This window comes from Poeciliopsis prolifica, unplaced genomic scaffold, assembly GCF_027474105.1.
Source record: "Poeciliopsis prolifica strain line A6 unplaced genomic scaffold, Auburn_PproV2 SCAFFOLD032, whole genome shotgun sequence".
NCBI classification, from domain to species: Eukaryota; Metazoa; Chordata; class Actinopteri; order Cyprinodontiformes; family Poeciliidae; genus Poeciliopsis; species Poeciliopsis prolifica.
The window spans coordinates 5522178-5541070 of NW_026562407.1; the positions used below are offsets into that span (position 1 = coordinate 5522178).

At 38.6% G+C, this 18893-nt stretch overlaps 1 protein-coding gene across 5 annotated transcripts in view; it reads left to right on the forward strand.

Annotated features, from left to right (window-relative positions):
- Positions 1–18893, forward strand: part of adgrl3.1 (adhesion G protein-coupled receptor L3.1) — a 259349-nt gene that overhangs the window by 158794 nt on the left and 81662 nt on the right. For all 5 annotated transcript variants that reach the window (XM_055050947.1, XM_055050952.1, XM_055050951.1 and 2 more), the window contains 2 exons: positions 11858–12211; positions 15802–15905. In XM_055050947.1, the coding sequence (XP_054906922.1) occupies positions 11858–12211; positions 15802–15905 (458 nt within the window). The remainder of the gene's footprint in view (positions 1–11857; positions 12212–15801; positions 15906–18893) is intronic.

The window sequence follows — 18893 nt, forward strand, 5'->3', positions numbered from 1 at the left end:
GCCAGTGCTCCACGACAAGAGGCGCAGCACAGCACATGCTCAGGCGTTTGGCTCAGGCTTTGTGATGATGTTTGCATTGACCAAAACATAGAATGTGGACATAAAATTAAAACACCAAACAAACAAATGCACTGTAACGTGCCACTATTTAAGTCAGTGTAGTAGTGTGAATTCAGTTTAAATTAAACTGAGTAAATATAAATGCAGTACCCCAATTAAAACTTTCCAGGTCCTTTTTTCTGGTTCCATTAAGAAATATTTAACAACAAATTTAACAGAAAAAAATCTACATTTTAAATGATAAAAACCCCCAAAATGAATGTTCATTTAAAAAAAATCTACAAATGTTTCACAATTATTGCGTTTTGGGGCAGGCTTGTTCTATTACAATAAGTGAAACTCATTGTTTCTCACCTATCCCTGACCCATTCTCCATGCAGTGTTCACCTTTTTTTTAATTAATTCTCACCTCTTCCGTGTTTGTGTGACTCACCTCAGCCATGTCCTCCATGAAGAGCCACGCTTTGATTGTTTCGGAACATTGGACCTCTCTGGACTGCAGGTTTGAGAGCTGCGTGGAATTGGTGTTGAAACTTCAAGTGGTGGAAGTGATGGGCACTTGTCGTGGCCTCTGCTGAAAAGAAAAAAAAAATAATAATAATAAAATCAACAACTAGATTTTTCTTGTCATTTTAGCAACTTCCAAAATTGTTCCTAACCAAAATTTGCAATATTACACAGTACTAATAATGTGAAATTGTGTGTAAGCTTAAGTATTTTACAGTAGAAATGTGTAGCATTAATTCTTATTTATCACTTAAAGTTTGCTTAAATTTTGTAAGATATACTACCATTGGCAATAAATAGATATTGGGTAAGGTAATATTCAATGAGATGTAGAAGACGGTAATGTGGTCAGATGAGATTAAAACAAAACATTACTGAACCTAACCTGCATCATTCTGACGTTCATATTCTCAGCATCCAATCAGAGCTTCGAATGAATGGTTGAGATCACACATTATATGTATTAGAAGACTTAAAATTTGACAAGTTGTAATAATTTTAAAACAATCATATTTATTTTTATCCTGCACTGCGATGTAATTTTCTTTGATGGTCTTTGAAATGGTCTGACTGTAATTCTGCTTGAGGCCAGTTTGAGTTTCTAGAGAATTACTTTGCTGATGGAAAAAAAGCTTTTGAGCTACTTTTTTATCCTTAGCTTTGGTTTGATTAGTTTGTCTGAGGCTTTGATTTGTTTGAATAACTTGCATGTTGCTTGTCAGAGTGAGAATAGGGTGCATTGTAAAGACAACAGCAGCCGCATGAGATGATCTTCCTTGGTGTCTGTCACCTTTTGTTGCTGTCTGAAGCACTGATATTGTTTTGCATCATGAGAAAATAAACTGTTTTTTCCCCCCTTCTGCTCTTTGTCTGTCAGCCAATATGCGGAAATGTCAGTTTATTTCAGCCCTATTTTCCCAAGCCTTATTATAATTTTTAGTAGAATAAGAGTTTGTGATGATTAAATGTCTGTTAGTGTCGTCCTTGTCTGAGAAAGGCTATTTCAGAGTAACCTGTCTCTCAGGCACCCTTGTAGGCGTTCCTTATGTCTGTACTAGAATAATCTTTTCATTGACTCATGACTGGTGCATAGATCGGGGCACAATTAGTATCACGGATACATTCATTGTCTGGCAGTGCTGTAATTTTGCCATGTGTTGCCATCTGTCCAGGGCATGCTGCCAGCATTCACTGGCCTGGAGGGAGCCGCCATAGCTGGCTCGCCGACCTTCATGCCGAAAACAGCCAATGTTTTGGATGCTCTGGCCCATCCTGGCTCAGTTTGGAGGAGCCTGACACATGCTAAATTGATTAAGAGCGTCTAAGCAGTAAATGCCCATTGGCAGAATTGCTGCAGAAAACCTGAATATGACTCAGCGTGCTCTGAAAGCCACAAACTGTTGCCCCTTTTTGGCTATCATGCACATTCAAATGCCACCTTGCAGTTGCTATAGGTTTGTCTTGTTTACAGGGCCTTGAGAAATATAGTGCCATGTAATTCAGACCTAAGTACTAGTGGCCTACAAAAAAGTAGCCGTTGCATTCTGTCTGAAGCCTTTTTGATGTCGAGGCTTAGGAATGTAGGCTAAATGCTTATTTTCAGGCTACACACGCTTATCACATGCCTGCTGCACTTCTTGGAGAGGGCAATTTTCTCTGAGGGAAAGTGCAAGGTTTAGGATTATAGTTTCGAATGATTCATGGAGCACACACAGACTTCAGCACAGCCTTGTACAGAAACGCATGCACAGCTGCTTCTATGAGAAAAGCTTTAATGATGCAACACAATAGTCCTCTGTTGGTAATGCATCTGTAGACATTTTTTTCCAATGTGAAACACACAAGTCTTTGTTGGGAATTGACTCTTTAACCCCTGTTAGCTCCTTTATGAGTGAACTTTGATATAGGCATTAATAATCACTTCGACCCCACTTGTAAATAAATGTTTTTGATCTTACATAATTTTCACAAAGAAACTTGTAAAAAACCTTTGTACATCTGAGCTGGTTGAGTGTTTTACAAGAGCATTTTGATTTTCTGCGTGTTATGGTCCACCTGAACTGCAAACATCTGCTTCTCTTACTCAACATAAAAAAGAAGGCTTGCTTAGATCTACTTTAGAGAAAATCAGATGAAGTATTAACACAAATCAGCAGTATCCAGAAGCACACCAGTCCTGCACTTTATATTCTAAACTCTGCAGAATATGTTCAAATATTGTAGCTATGAACTAAAATTACATCTAATCGCATTGTAAACAATGTACTTAACCAAGTGATAGTAGATATTAACCCTATAAATCTGGGCAGATTGTCATGTGTGATTAAACTGTTCTTGTTTGGGCATGACCTACAAGAACAGTGTATTCACCATGTATTTTCTCATGGTGAAGAATCTGTTTCTTGCAGGAAATATGCTGGACTCCAAGAAATATTCACTTTTCAAGGAAGACCTCACTTCTAACTTTTCTCACCCCCATCCTTCTCAAGGAAGAATATTAAACAACCAAGGTCCTGATTCTGAAATGAAGTAACTGGAAGACAACTGTTAAATTTTTGGCTGCAAGAATGTTGCAAGAATCTAGAGTGCTATCTCCTTAATGAAAGACTTGTCACCTTTCAGGTTTGACCAACCTGGTTGCTGAAATTTAATTGCCAGCAGGATCAGTTTCCTTTGGCTTGCTTAAAAAGACCAAATAGCTGCTGTTTTCCAGCAATGTTTGGCTAATCTTGGCTCCCTCTCAAATACTATTTGTAGGTTTCAGTCACTTTCAGATTGTCAATTCACTTTATAATCCTAGAAAGGTCCGCCGTACCTTTTTCCATGTGATTCATCTTTCATGGATTATGAGATTTTCAGTTTCATCTGTAGTTTAGCGGCATAATTTTTTTTTTTCGTGACTTCTGCTGTGATGCTCTCAAGGTCAGTGACCAGCTGGACACTATGCCTACATGTTTGACTCTTCTAACATTGAACAGCTACATGATGCCAATCAAGTGGGATATCCTCAGAAATGTTGGAGCAAGTGTCTTTTGTTCGACCATCTTTTTACTTTGTCATTAATATGCTCGTCATCATTTTGACATCATCCTGACCTCTGAGGACTCCATTTCTGGGTAGTAATTTGAATCATTGCTCACAATTATTTTTGACATCATCCAATCAAGCTTTGTTTTTTAATTAAGATCCCATTCCACAGTTTGTATGATTTTTAATTAGGTAACATTCACAGTTTTTGCTTTGATCTATGACCAGTTATGTTACCTCTGAGTGACATCAAAGCCTCGTTTCATTCATTTTTGAATGGGCTACAAGGAACAGTTTGTTCCTTGTGTTCCAATTTAAAGTGTATTCCAATTTGATTGAAATTGCAAAGCCCCATGACTGCACCCAAGTGGTCAAATCATTACTGGCCACATCGGATGACAGGTGATTACTTGGGTTTCAATTTCAGCAGACCAGACCATACCAGACACATTTTCATTGGAATTGCAGTAATTCTGTAGCAGTGATGCATATATAGGGTTTGCATGGCAGTTTAATGCGGCAATGCTCATATGGGTGAATTTTTCACCATGTATATGAAATTGTGCATGCTGCTATAAAACACGTTATATTCTTATGTCATAATGTCCTCCAACACCTCTAATATGAAAGGCTGATTCACACTATCAGTGTGTCAGGTGTACTAGTTCTGTGCACTGTCGTTACAGGCCTCTGAAGCATTCAATGTTGTGTTGCTGCTCTGCAAGGACCCGGATCCCATTATGCATTATATGATTCTTGTCTAGGGTGTCTCCTTTTGATGGGCTATCCATCACTGGCTGTACTAGCTCTGCTCTTACCTAATCATACATAGATCACATGTATAGTGAGGGGGATAGAAAGCATTATCTCAATTAAGCCAGCCACTCCATCTATCACTTCTGACATGTAAAGACTATTGGTGGAATAAAACATAAAAAAATAAAATAAAATAAACATTATTGAAAAGCTTATGTATGAAATGATGTTTTGGTTTACTTTGTCAGATTTAGATTCTTGCCTCAGCCAATTACCCGAGGTATGTTTGATTAAACCTGTGAATGTAGCAAATGGTATAATATAGCAGGTAGGATTTTTCTCAGCTTTTTCCTCCCTCTTTTTTCTCTTGTGATGTATTTCTTTGTTTGTTGGTGTGAGTGTTTGGCAACCGATTCCTCCAGAGGCCCCAAAAAACTGCCACATTAACTTTAACGGGCTCCGTGGCACAGAAGCTCAAAGTGATTTATTTTGACCAATCAGCCGAGTGAATCTGAACGGAGGCCTCCAAAGCGTCTTTAACTCTCTTTATCATCAGAGTCGGAGTTTCTCTCGATTTGGCCTATTCCACCCCTGTCTGATAGTCTTTTGAAAAGCCCCACACTCTGTTTTCTTGGCAACTGCCGAGACCTTGGAAAAGCAAGCTTTTCCTCATGGTGATTCCTTCTTCATGTTCTACTTTTTACCCCTGTGCCTTTGTCCATGTTTTTCTCCACCCTCCACTTTCCTGGGCAGGCTTGACTATGCTTGGCCTTGTCACTTGCCCGAGAGACTCTATATTTGGCTCCAAAGAGTAAAAGCCAAGTCCAATATTTCGGTTTTCTTGTAAGACTCTCTCCAAAGATCAAACGAGAAACATTGGGAGCTGGTGAATAAGGATTTTTTTTTTGACTGTGTGTTCATCTTGCAGTATGTGCAATATTTAAAGAAATGTGAAGATTTCTAAGTAATTTGAAGACTTTAATTTACTTTGAAGAGGTCTGAGAGTTTTGACAGCATCAAATGTAATTAATTAAATGAAAATCAGATGCTTCCTCTCTGGGAAATGTAGATTACCCAGTATGTGTGTACATTAGACCAAAAATCCTTTCTATTTGTGTGTCTTTGCAAATCTGTGCAGCAAAATGACCCCAGAGCTCTTCAGTGCAGTGCCTGTGGCAGCTCCTGTCTCTTCTGTCAGTTAAAGCAAACACAGCGAGGGTCTCTCCAGGCCCGTGTCCATGTGTGCATACATATCAGTCCAGTGCATACACCTCTCACAGTGCTGTGTGACCTCCATTGATGCCCTCTCAAATCCCACGAAGGGAGCTCGGGAATAAGAAATTAATTGCCAAACAATGCATAGCTCCCATCCATTATGGCTCTCATCATGTCAGATGATATCGAAGCTTACCGGATGCCTTGCAGCATAATTTATTGCTCCTCCTCCGCCAGCACCTCTTCAACCTTTCTACTTCCCGGTTTGTGAATTTGTGGGCTCGACACAATAAGATACTATTAAACGACAGAACATTTATCATTGATTTTCCATCCTTGCCACTCAGCATTTTATCTATTTAAACAATTCATTCGAAATAGTTTACAACTCAGACTATTTTGTCTGAGTTGACTATACAGCTGAATGTTTTTTTTTTGGGGGTTGTTGTTGGTTTGTTTGTGTATTCAGCAGCTACCCATTGAATTATGAATGATTGACACAAAATGTCCCCTGAAATCAAGGGGTGTCTCAGTGTTGTGTCTACGGATAATAAACAACTTAGTTAAGAACCCTTTAACAGCAACCTGTCACAAAGGAACATTTTACTCTTTATTTCTTTAGCTATAAAAAATGCCAGTGCCCAGCCATGCATCTAACACCCTAAGCCTTCTCTATGTGAAACCGAATACCAATCACCACCACTAAACACTGCCACTGATACAGGCACCCATTCAAAACAAGTCTCAATTGTAACAGCACACTTTTTACCCTGTAAATAAAGATACAGTCTTCCCTTATTTAGTTTGCAGCAGAACCACATAGAAACCAGTAGAAGCCTTGGGAATGAAAACAAGTAGGAACTAACCCAGTTCAATGAGACAACCTATACTTCCATAGAAAAATGACAATTTTTCTATGGAAGTACAGGTGAAACACAATCTGCGTTGTTCAAGTTGATTTGTCAGGCAATACTTCACATATGTGGTTTACAACGTTTGATTGTGATCATTGGCTTTAGATGCACAAAGAATTTCAACTTTGCTGCTTTGATTTATTTTAAATAATTAGTGATAAATATATATATATAATACTATTTTCAAATATGTATTTTTTTGTTTACATTTTGTTTTCTGGGATAACTTGGATCCTGTCTGAACTCCCTCAAGGCCCTGATGGTTTGACACAGAAAAATTCTGACTATTAGCTGAAACCATGGCACACAGTAGGTGATCAACTGAATAATGATGCAGTCAGATACTAATTCTGATCATGGGTTTAAAAATCTGTCCCAGCACCCAGACATGTAACTTTTTTTAAGTTTAATATTAGTTTTTGTTAATCGCATTGAATGAGCTGCAAGTGGGTGAATAGTAAGTAAGTAGCTGACAGAACACACCCACAATCAATATTTTTTATTCCCTCTCTGGAAAATATCTGCTGAAGATGTAGCCATGCATAAAGGTTCAAAACCTAAAATTAGAAGGTAATTGGGTTCAGCATGAGGATGGAAGTCTCTCTTCACTGTCTACTGCTTGTTCCATTTCACCCCAAAAGCCCCTTCCACCCCTCTTTTGATCTTGCAGAGCCAGACGAGTCTTGCTCTCCATGTGGAAGTGGCAAGTCACATAAACCGGATCCATTTCATAATAGCGTTGCAATTTTCTCTCCTGGAGTGGAGTCGAGCAGGCTTATCTAATTGTGAAAGCCACGAGCCCTGGGATACAGAGAGAGAGGCTAATTAGTTAGAAATGAATGCTTTGAAATGAAGCACAAAGCTCTGTGTGTGGTAGAAACAGACTTCATGCTTTCTGTGAGATCGGGGAGGGGCTGAAGCAGAGCATCGATGATGAGAGGGTTCTGGTGCTCGAATAGGACAGGAAACTGGAGAGTGTGCGATAGTTTACTGCTGACTTTTATGAATGAACAGGTTGATACCTTTGCGCCTGAGTGTTCTTAAGCCTCCAGGATTCAAATAGATAATGTAAGAAGTGGTTTGTTAATATGTTAATCTGCTTGTCATAAACTGTTTTTGCAATTTTAATTGAACAATCCCATTCATTTTCCTCATTAAAGACACATAGCAGGTTAATTAAAATTTTTTGCATGGCAATAGCTCCTGTCACAGGACACAGAAGGCTTGCCCTGCAATATTTTTAAAATGTTCTAAAACAACTAAAGTTATTTTTTGATTAATTCAAATATGCTCTTAAGTTCATTAATTTATTGCTCTGCGCTCTCAAGAGACCACTTTTACACTGTATGTTCTCCCAAGCCTATTTGCATCCCCTTGTCTAGATTGGCAAAGTTAGCAAGTTAAAACAAAATGACCTTGTACTGTCTCTAAGGCGATAGTGCCTACGGATTGTAGCTGCTGTCCAGTGCTGGCTTTCCCTTTTTTTTGCTCTGCATGTGCTCATTTCATGGAAAAGACATTTAATTCTATTCAAGGGCATACTCCTCTTTTCTGTCCCTAGTCTCTATCTCTTTTGCGTCCGTGTGTGTCTGCAGGTGTATTTAACATGCCGTATGTAGACTGAACCTTTGGAAAAATTATTTACCTATAGACTCAGTGGGATCATCCAGAAGAATAGAATTACATTCTAAACATGATTCCTGGTGACTTTGAATTAACCTCCTGCTGTGACAGACATTTCCCTAAGTCATATTTCTTCCGTACTGTCATACTTCCTTAAGCAGTCAACATTAAAAAAAAAATCTTTATTACTTTAGAAGAAGAGATAAAACAAAATGATCTCACTGTCTTTTAGCCTGGGATGAGAAATGACCAGATGAAACGGTTGACCGGACTTTAGGGTATTTATTAAGATTCTGAAAGGACAAATAAATAAAGGGGAAAAACAGAGCTGGGTAGCACTACACTATATATAGCCAATGCTTTCCCAAAACTCAGACATTATTTTCAAGCTCTTACCAGGTACTTTCCGGGACTGCACTGGAATTGATCTGTACCTTTAATGGGACTTAGTAATTACTTTCTCTGTACTTAACAGGTAAATGTCCAAATCTTACAATGTATCTTCTAGTGCTTACCAGCAAGTTTCTCAAATTTTATTTACGTAGGTACTTTTCAAAACCTACAAAGGACTTTCCTGGCAGTTTCATGAAGCATCCTTGTTACCTTCACTAATCCCGCCAGGCACATTTAGAGATCTTATGAGGTACTTTTGTGAGGTTATCAGGTTCTTTGCTAGAGCTGATGGGACATACTGGGTACTTTCCTGCAATTCAATCTGGAGAGACTCACACAGGGAAGAAAATAGCAGTTAGAAGACTTAATGATACAAATTCTTTGGCGCTCGGGCCCGGCAGAAGACTGTGAGTCGCGGATCACCAGGACATCAGCTCGGTCGAGCTCGGTAGGACGTGGTTATTGACAGATGAGTGTAAGCTGGGTCGAGTCTCCCAGCTTGAATTTTCACCGAGGCTCCATTTTACCAGGCGATAATTTCTGCTTTCCAAGAACTTAAAGGATACAGCCATTTGCCATACCAATCTGACAACAGATTAACCAAAATTAAAATTACACATGATGATAAATTTTCCCATAAATGTAACATTTTAGCATATTAAACATAGTACCCAAGACTGGTGCTTCCATATTGTTCAATTAGTTGTAATAAACCTTCAAAGAACAAGGTATTCTACTTATTATTCCTTTTTACACTGACTCTTTTTGAATGCAGCAGTTAAAATCATTATGCTTTATTAAGATTAGAAAATTTTAAGGTTTTTATAATAACATGAAATGTCGTCCTTAGCTTATGCTAATAATACAGAAATAATGTAAAAACTGAAAAGGGTCAAAAAGTGAAGTAATGCACTCCTACTTTAATGCTCTTTAAACCAAGCAAGTATCAGTATTACACAGGAGCAAATAAAATGTGTTCATGATGTGTCTAACTGCAGTGTTTCCATTTTAATGGTCCCTCATGTGTTTCAAGTTTTACCTTCATTAATATATGCTGGAGGCAGCTCAGCAGCACCACTTCTAAATTAGTGGTCTTCACCTGCGTAGAGATTTGATTCTCCTAATTGGCCCCTTTGCTTGCCTGTTTAGTCGCTAGGTTGGATGAAGATTGCCACAGTGAGGCCAGTACTGACCTTGATTTAAGCAGATCAGGTTTTCATCAGACATCCTCGTGGTGGCCTTTTTATCATATTCAGATTTAACATCCACTGACTTCAAACCTATATTTAAAAAAAGGAAAGCAGGATTTCATTTTGGGATTCTATTTACTGTTGGCCACACATAAAAAATAAGTGCTTTCAGAAACAATCAAATAAGACTGGTGTCCGATAAGGATATCTCCTACTACTGCTTTCATGGTAGACAGTGATGAAATTAAAATTAATGATGATGTTTGGTAATTTTTCCATGATATTTACATTTTATATTTACATTTTCTGAGATGCACCTGTATGTATTGATAATATATTTTTGAAAATGTTTACCTTTCTTGGGGTCTTCATGCTTGTAAGTACGAAGTGATTGCAAAGTTTGTAACCACCTAAACTCAATCCCTCGTGGTAAGTGTAGTCTCAGTGGTTTCCACCTGGCAGCAACATTTTCATGAACATAACCAACATATAAAACAGACTTCATGTATTATTTGTCAAGGAAGCTGAAATAGTGAAATGCAAGGATTGATTTTGGAGGCAACCATTTATTTCAGGTCTTAACCTTTTTCTTTGTCTTGTGGCTCTTGTCAACTTTGTATTCTTTATTGAAATAAATTGGCTTTGTAAGTCTTTGGTTTGCATTACTGTTCAATAAGATGAAATGTGGTGTGACTCTACAGGAGTTCCTAGGATACCTGCAGACATTTAAAACACACCAGTCTCTTTTTGTTGGCGGAAGGAAAACAAATACTCAATCAACCAGCACTCTTGCTGAGGTGGCACATCATTTAATCAACCTTGGCTGTCGCTGAATGCTGTTAAGTGTGGAACGCATCGACTGCTGATAGTTGTCGGGGTGTCATTACAGCCTGCGGCAGCCTCTGCGTCCCACACTGCTCCGCTAATTTATGCCGTCTCATTTTACCCTTTGCAAATTTACCGTAGCGAGATATTGTCCCATTGCAAATTGAATCTCATAGAACAGTCCCCCCCCACTCCTGTTATCTGAGCTCACTGAGGTACACCGCGTCCATTGAACCTGCCAACGTAAAAATTGACCTTCATTAAATTTTGTTTTGCTCTCCTTTCATACAAAGATTAGGATCGTTTGTCACTTCTGTCTTTTTGATTGTATCCCGGCACTGGGAGGAAATGACAGCTGTCCCAAATTGCATTTTAGTGAAGGTCCAAATTGTGTGTGTCTGTGAGAAAGGCCTCTTTCATCCATTTAGAAGGGCCATTGCGACCTGTCCTCTTCCAAACCACAGACCGTAATTAGATCATGACATACAGAACTGTTGGCAAAGCTAAACAGAGCAAAGATGGTGATGTAAATATACAATTGTCAGATTAAAAGGGGAGTTAGGGCATTCTTTTTTTTCTTTTTTTGTGTGGAGATGTTATAAAGTTTTATCCCTTATGTGTCCTTAGACACTCTATGGGCTTACTGAATTCACAGATTCATAAATACAACTTTGAGCTAATTTAATTTGGGACCTCTAATTTCTAATCAGAGACATTGTGGAAGATGAATAAGGTGCACAAGGCATGATTGATGACCAAGACTTGAGGAACTTGAAGTGCATTTAAGAGGGAGGAGAAGATAGCTGATTTCTTAGTGTGTTATTTTGATAGCCATTTCCTCTAGAGTTCAGGTAAATAATGCCATTAACAAACAGTTCCTGGAGTGTGACTACAGGGAAGATCCACATCCAGGAAATAGGTGTACCAATTTGTCCCTTATGACCCAGGAATAACATATACTTAAAAAAGATTGTCATTGACTTGCAGATATGTGGCTCCACTAGCAGCTGCATTTAGAATGCACAGCTGGAAATGTGTGTTTCATGGTGTGCATGCGTGTGCGTGTCCAAATGTGTATGTTAGCTTAGCCAGCAGGGGTCCCAAACAAGACACCATGCATCCCACTTTAGCCACCCCTGATAGCTCCGACCGATCCTCCTATCTTCTCTTAAACTGACACATGGAAGAAGGGGAAAGATAGACTTCCATGCGTACACCATCCATATTTGAGCTTTAAAAATAGCAAATTTTCCCTTGAACACAGCTGAGGTGCAACTGATAAAATGATTTGAAACTATTTCTGTGCTTTTTTACTTTTCTAACCTTACATCCTTTCTTCTGTATCAGAAACGTCCTCCTCTGTCATGGTTTATATGGACACCATGACTTCAACAATGAGGACCACGACTCGACCCGTCACCGTCACCCTGACAGCCACAACAACCAGGACTACCACCACCAGGATGCCCGCCACAATAACTGCAGTGGCTGTGTGGCCACACACAACAACCACAACGCCATCACCTGTGCAGACACTGGTGAACGCCTTAGAGCCAGAAGATGATGACGGAGCTCTGCCTTCCTCCAAGCTTCCGAACATCAGGGTGGAATATTGTAATCCCTTGGTGATGATGGACATCGCCTGGCCGAAGACCAGGCAGGGCACTATCGTCAAGATTCCCTGTCCATCAGGGACCATAGGTAATTCTGGTTTGTTTTAATACTTGATCTTTGACGATTACCAAGTAGATGTTTGCTGTGCAGCAGCCTTTTACCTCATCCAAGCGGGTACCGTGTTTATTTTTCTTGTTGTGTCCTCAAGGAACCCAAGCAGGCTTTATAGCAATGCCTTTCATTATGTATTTTATTTTTTGGGGGGGACCAAGTAAGCTGTAACTAAAGTGCAGGAGCCTTGTTTTTAAGTCCACTGAAATTCACCTGAGTTTTGCTAGTTCTATTTTCTATAATAAAATCCTAAAATGAGTTGTGGTGTGGAGAGGGCAGTGATAACAAAACCACAGATCTGCAAGATTTCTGACTAATCCCAGACAAACTCAAACATATCTCTGTTGAAATCAGAAAAGCTCAGCTTAAAAAATAAATAGTATTTCTCTATTTCCTCTCTCAGAGAGGATGTCAATATTCTCCTTAGAAGAACCGGTCTGCTGTGAGTTGCTTGTGTGAGTTTTTGTTTATATTTACACTCCCTGCGCAGCCTACATTCGCTCTCTTCCTGTCTCCCCCCACTGACTCTTTATTCCCGACTCAATGATGCAGCGCTAAAGATAGCATGATGTTGAATTTGTATGAAAACTAGTTACTAAAACATCACACAGCTGTAGATGTACTCTGTGATTCACTGCAGGATAGATGTGAATAATTATAGCTCATTAGTCTTGATCAGGCATTAGACCTTTGTGGATGTGGATGTTTTCTGCCCATCTTTGCATCAATACTAACAGAATAAAGTCGAGTGTAGCTTCAGATTAAATCAATGTTGACTGCTGCACATTTAAAGACATTCCGTCTAAAGGTTAAAAACCCGAGAGCTTTTATATTTTTAATGGTTCAGTTTAGACAAAAACACCAAGCCTGCTGTCAGCCAGGATTCTTTAATAAAGATTTTTGTGGCAAAAAAGTCAATGAAACTGAAAAAAACAAACAAACAAACAAACAAACAAAAAAAAACATTAATGAGTGCTTTATACAGTCAAGAAGGAAACATAGAAAAACAGAAATGCTGGTCTAGGAGCACTTCCATAGGAAAGGAAAGCCAAATGAGACGGCCCTTTGTATGGCTCTTTCCATGCAGAAGACAATGCTACACATGGAGACTCTCTGATAGGGTGAACTGTCAATGGAAAGAAAATTAAAGCAAGCATTCAATATTTGTGGAAGCAATAGTTCCGTCTTGGTTTCTTCTAGAAAAAAGCAAACCTAAACTGAGATGCACTGGGAAAGAATAATATAAGGTTAAATTAAAGATGCTACACAAATTGAATGGGTCTTTTAGTTACTTGGTCATAATAAGACATTTAAAATGGAATCCCGAGTTCACAAAATTAATAAACCAGTAGTGCCATAAATGATTATCCAGAACAAAGAAAACCCACCTCTAACCACAGAAACTCTGGACAAAAGCACATCTTTTGTTTTTTGACAAAACAAAAAGATGACAGTCGTTGCTTTTGTCCGAAGAACAGAAGCACTGGGCAAAGTGTGTTTTCTATCTGCAGTCAACCAAAAAAGTACACAGAATTAATTGGAGTAGCAACTCAGACAGCAGCTTCCTCAGGGTAGAGATACAGGTAAGCACACAAGCGCTGGGTCAGTGGTATTTCTATGAAGAAAACATAGAAAGTACATCAAATTAATGCAGAAATAACTCTTTCAGTGGTTTTATTCAAGAAAAAAGTGGGGTAACCCAAAGAATCACATGGCCAAAGCACCAAAAGTTTTTTTTTGTTTGTTTTTTTTGGACAGTATTATGTTGTTTTTGTTTTGTTTTTTAAATCTTTTGGATGCTTCTTAAGTGCAGAAACGGCTCTGTCAGTAAATATATTTTGAAAAAAAAACAGCTAAAAAACAGTCTTTGGGCCGGTTGTAGGGTTCTGTTTGGATAAGGGTCTGCTAGTATTTCTATGCATAAAAAGCTGCGAGAACACAAACAGTGATGGCAGCAATAGCTCAATTTATTTTACATAACAGAAAGTAGTTTTCACTTAGTATTTAGTTACCTCCTTTGGTAATTTTTGTTAAACAGAGAAAAAAATATTTTCACTACACTTTTTCTTTAAAGGGTTTTGATTATTTCTCTGTCAGTGGGACAAATGAAGCATTTGCTTTTCACCTGGTAATCAGTAAACCTTAGTGCTTGCATATACTCTTCAGGTGAGGTCTAACTACACCTGCACAATGAAAAAAAAAAGGTTTTTTATCTGGTATGCTCAAGTTCAGCTCGGGGCCCAATCCATTCATCAATCAGAGCACCGACAGAGTCACGCACATATACATGTCGTCTTCATTAACGGGACAACGTCAGCGCTCATCGAGACCTCACTAACAGCCAACACATGGTGCAGATAAGAGGAGCCGCTACCCCGCCTCCCCCACTCGGCGCTCCCTTCAAAGTCGTCGCACTTCAGACAACACTGTCAAGCAGAACACGGTCGCGTGAGCTTCCTCTGCCACTCTTTGAAAGTTTTCCGAGCTCCCCTTCCATCTACGTCTTTTCGTTCCCTGTCACTCCTGTCTCTCCCCTCTGACCCTCCCCTTACACCCCATCCTCCATCCCTCTTCTCTTTCATGCTCCTTCATTCTGTCTCTCAGTGCAGGGGGGAGATGCACAGTCACTTATCTTATAAAACCATCAAACACAAGGCTGTCTAAGGTGGACCGGGGAGGGAAATTATATGTCAATCAAAATTTATATCTGTTAATGCAGGTTGTGTCAACCTGCATCAACACTCTGTCCCTCTGTATACAAGAAAGAGTAATTTAATGTCGGCATACAGCTTCGCTGATGTAAGCGGTGAAAGTGCATGCATAGATTTTTAAGGTGAAGAAGTAAATTAGGTTTACATTCATTGCGAAACAATCTCAATTCACATGATTTGTTGAACTTGTACCTGTAATAGCGTATTGGGTTTACATTTAAACCAATAAAAATATTATATTGTAGATGTCAATAGGTGTAACAAGATTAGAAAGGCTTAACATATAACCATGCCGATTAATATTACTCAGTATCTGTAAATGCATTTGCAGTGCTCATCTATTAGCAGAGAGTTTCCTCCAACCTGTTAAATTGACCTTTTCTCGGGATTTCAGCCTTAATTGGCACCTATTTTGTTGAATCTGCTTTCTTATGCAAGACTTAAACAGCCACAGGAGCAGACACTTTCTGACTTTTAATGATTAAATACTGAGTGTGTCTGAATGAGTCCGGCAGCCAGCCTCCACCGAAGCAGATTCATTTTAGCCAGTTTACGATAAAACCATCCAATTACAGTTCTGCAAATTCCATTAATTGGATCACTTAGAAATTTTGTTTCTTTGGACAAGTTTTGCAAATAAGAAAAAGGGCTTGACATACAGAAGACACAGGCAATAGATGAGGAACTATAAAGCATTGTGTGGTGTGTCAGTCTATAATGGAAAAATGGTCGAGGAAAAATTGGAAAATTCTGATAGGCTTGCGTCAGACAAGATTGGTTAGAATGACGGACAAAATACACAGAACAAAAGATGTTTTTAAAACCTCTTAACTGGTGACTTTCTTCTGTCTAAAGGCATGGCTTCATTCATGTGCTTGGGCCCAGAAGGATACTGGGACCTCCAGGGGCCCGACTTCAGCAACTGTACCTCCCCTTGGGTCAACATCATCAATCAAAAGGTACAAAACACAACTTTCACTTTGCACCATTTCAAAAACATTTGGAATTTTTTTCCAGTATCTTTGTATGCCAATGACATTCCAAATCCAATCATTTCTTTTAACAATTTCCTTTGCTAAAAGAACAAAAAAAGAAACAGCACCCTCTTCATATACAATAAGCATAATGCTTTTATATGTATAGGATGCTATTTAAGTTTAAGTTAATTCTATAAAACTAAATAAAGGCAAGTTATTATTTTAGCACAAAGTATACAGAAAGTTTTTTAAAGTGCTGAAGTCATATTGATGACAAAAATTTTTCAGAAGATTTGACTTTAGAAATCTATTGTTTTTAATTCTGATTTAAAGAAGCCAGGAACAGTGGCCACAAATCTCTTACTTTAAGGGAGTTGGTTTAAAAATCTGCAGAGAAGAAAAACTAAATGCTGTTTCACTTGTTGGGTTGTGACCTTAGATGTACTGAGTGACCCCTGCTGGGTCTGGCTCATACTGACAATATTTTGAAGTATTTGTTGGCCCAACATTATTCAGAACATTGTGAAAGATTTTAAAATGGGTCCTTTCAAGCACCAGGATCAAGAGCAGAGATGCAGGGCTGGTGTAATGTGATCAGTTTGGCAACAGCCTTTTAAATGAGCTGCTGCTGCTGCCTGATTATTTTGCTGAGAACTGTGAAGACACCGACAAAATAATCAACTTCACTGAAAATAAAAGCATGACTTATTTGTCTTATTTTATCTACCCTTTATTTTGCCAGTGTTTTAAGTGTTAGGAGTAGAAATCAGAAGAACTTGGAATATAGAAAAAATTCTTTCAGAACAGAAACATTTAGTTTTTATTACTTAGAAACTGTGGAGTACTCATTACTTTTACAAATCTATACTTAGAAAGTCTAGAGAATACCTACTAATACTTATCTTGCACCCAGAAGTCCAGAGGATACTTATGTACTTACACTTGTTTAGCAACCCATAAAAGATTTGAACTTGGAACCCAGAAAAACTACCTTAGCAACTACTTTTTGTCTCTTATTCTTCCAACCCTGAAAAGAAATTAGACCAGAGGACACGTACTTATACTTATCTACTAACCCTACACATGAGTAACTAGTTCATATCATTATTAGCTTTTTCTTCTCTTGCTCTTTTGTTTGGTTTGTATTTCCATTCAAATCCTGTAAAGCACTTTATGTTTTACAGAATAAAACATAAAGTGCTGAAAATGTGTTATATATATATTTTTGCTTTTATGTGGTTTTTGACATATCACATAAAGTCTACCACCCAGAGATATTGATACACAAGAAGAGAGTACATGTGAGTGAACATGATTTGTCTGCTCACATTTATTAAAAACCTACTAACCACAACAAAGTCCAGCAACATAGTCAACTTTTATGTCACGCTGAACATTTACCATTTGTAGCACAAACTCTTGGGTTAAAGTGTACTGCTGTTCTTAACATGTGTAGTTCATTCCTCTTTTTTCTAATTGGGGTACATTGCTTAATGAAATAAACCTTGTTAAAAAACGACTTGAACACTTCAATTAGTTATTACCAGAAAAACAGGAAAGCCTGGACATTTTTTTGGTGAGTTATCAAAAATAATTTGAGTCTGGACAGGATAATTCAGAAATGTTTATGAACCTTGGAAAGGTTAAGAAAGACTTTGTCCTTTCACCCTTCTGTCAGTGCTGCCGCAGCAGCGCTCAGGACAGATATTTCTGTCGCACTCAGTCAACTCTGCTCTATGTTGGTTTCGTTCTTTCCCTGCTCATAATTGGTCAATTAATGTAATTGATTAGCCAGACGGTGCACTCCATAGTAAGCTGATACCTATGTGTGCATGCACATGTGTTTACGTTGGAGTGAAACCCAATCCAACAAACCAGCATAGTGTAATGGACTCCTGTGGGTAAGACTCTATCCACTCTGCCGTCTCCTCTACAACATGATGCAGCAGTTATTGGCTCTCCATAATGCTCGAGCACAAATGACTTGCACCTCCTGCTCTGCAGGCTATTATGCAAAGCCTCATTTTGACATTCCTACACTTCAATCTGTAATCAAATCAAAAAGAGAAGATGGGAAGTGGACGGCAAGTGAGGATCCATGTTTCAGGTTATGAATAGCAAGCAATGGTAAAAATGTTCCACCTGAAACGTGCTGCACCCTGAGGCATGCATGTTATACCACTTATGTTTTACTCTATGGCAGGAACTCAGCCCATTAAGCCAACAGCAGTCTGCTGATAGGAATGGAGAATGGCTATAGTGGAGAAAACTAGGGGTAGAAGAAATAATCAGCTGCAGTTGTGTATGGTGTATTCCATTTGTTGACAGCAATAAAACTGGAACATAAATAAAAACAGCAGAGTTGGTTTGCTTTTCTAGTCCTGCTAAACAGAAATAGTGAGACTACTTTTTATATTATTCAAATCTACAACAAAATTAATTTGAGAAAGTAATATATGTATTTTTAGGATACCAAAAAAGCTATGATTTTTTAAAATATAATTCAAAGGACATGACAGTTGAGCGGTACGCCTGTCTTGGTGGAGGAAGAAAGTCTCTAATGAAGATCAACCCGTCAGGGATTTAGAATGCCCATCTGCCACTTCGTTATTTTATATCCATAGCCATTGTCCTGCGAGTATCACAGCTCATTACCAGATGGTTTGGTAGACGAAATGAGAAAGGACGATGCAGAGGGTAAAAAGGAAACGAAATGACACCAGACAAGCAGAAAGGGAGGGAGAGTAAGAGACACAAAAGAGGAAGCAGAGATATTTACCCAGCATCCTCAGCTCTTCTCATTAGGAGATGAGCCCAGGGAAGCCGAGGACGAAAACATCTTCCAAAGACATGTTCGCTTGCGCACACACCTCTGTGAGGACCAATTTAAGAAGCCTAATTACTTCCCTAATAAACTCAGGGAAGAGATAGCAGGTAACGCTACAAAAAAAAATAAAAAATTTAGCATGA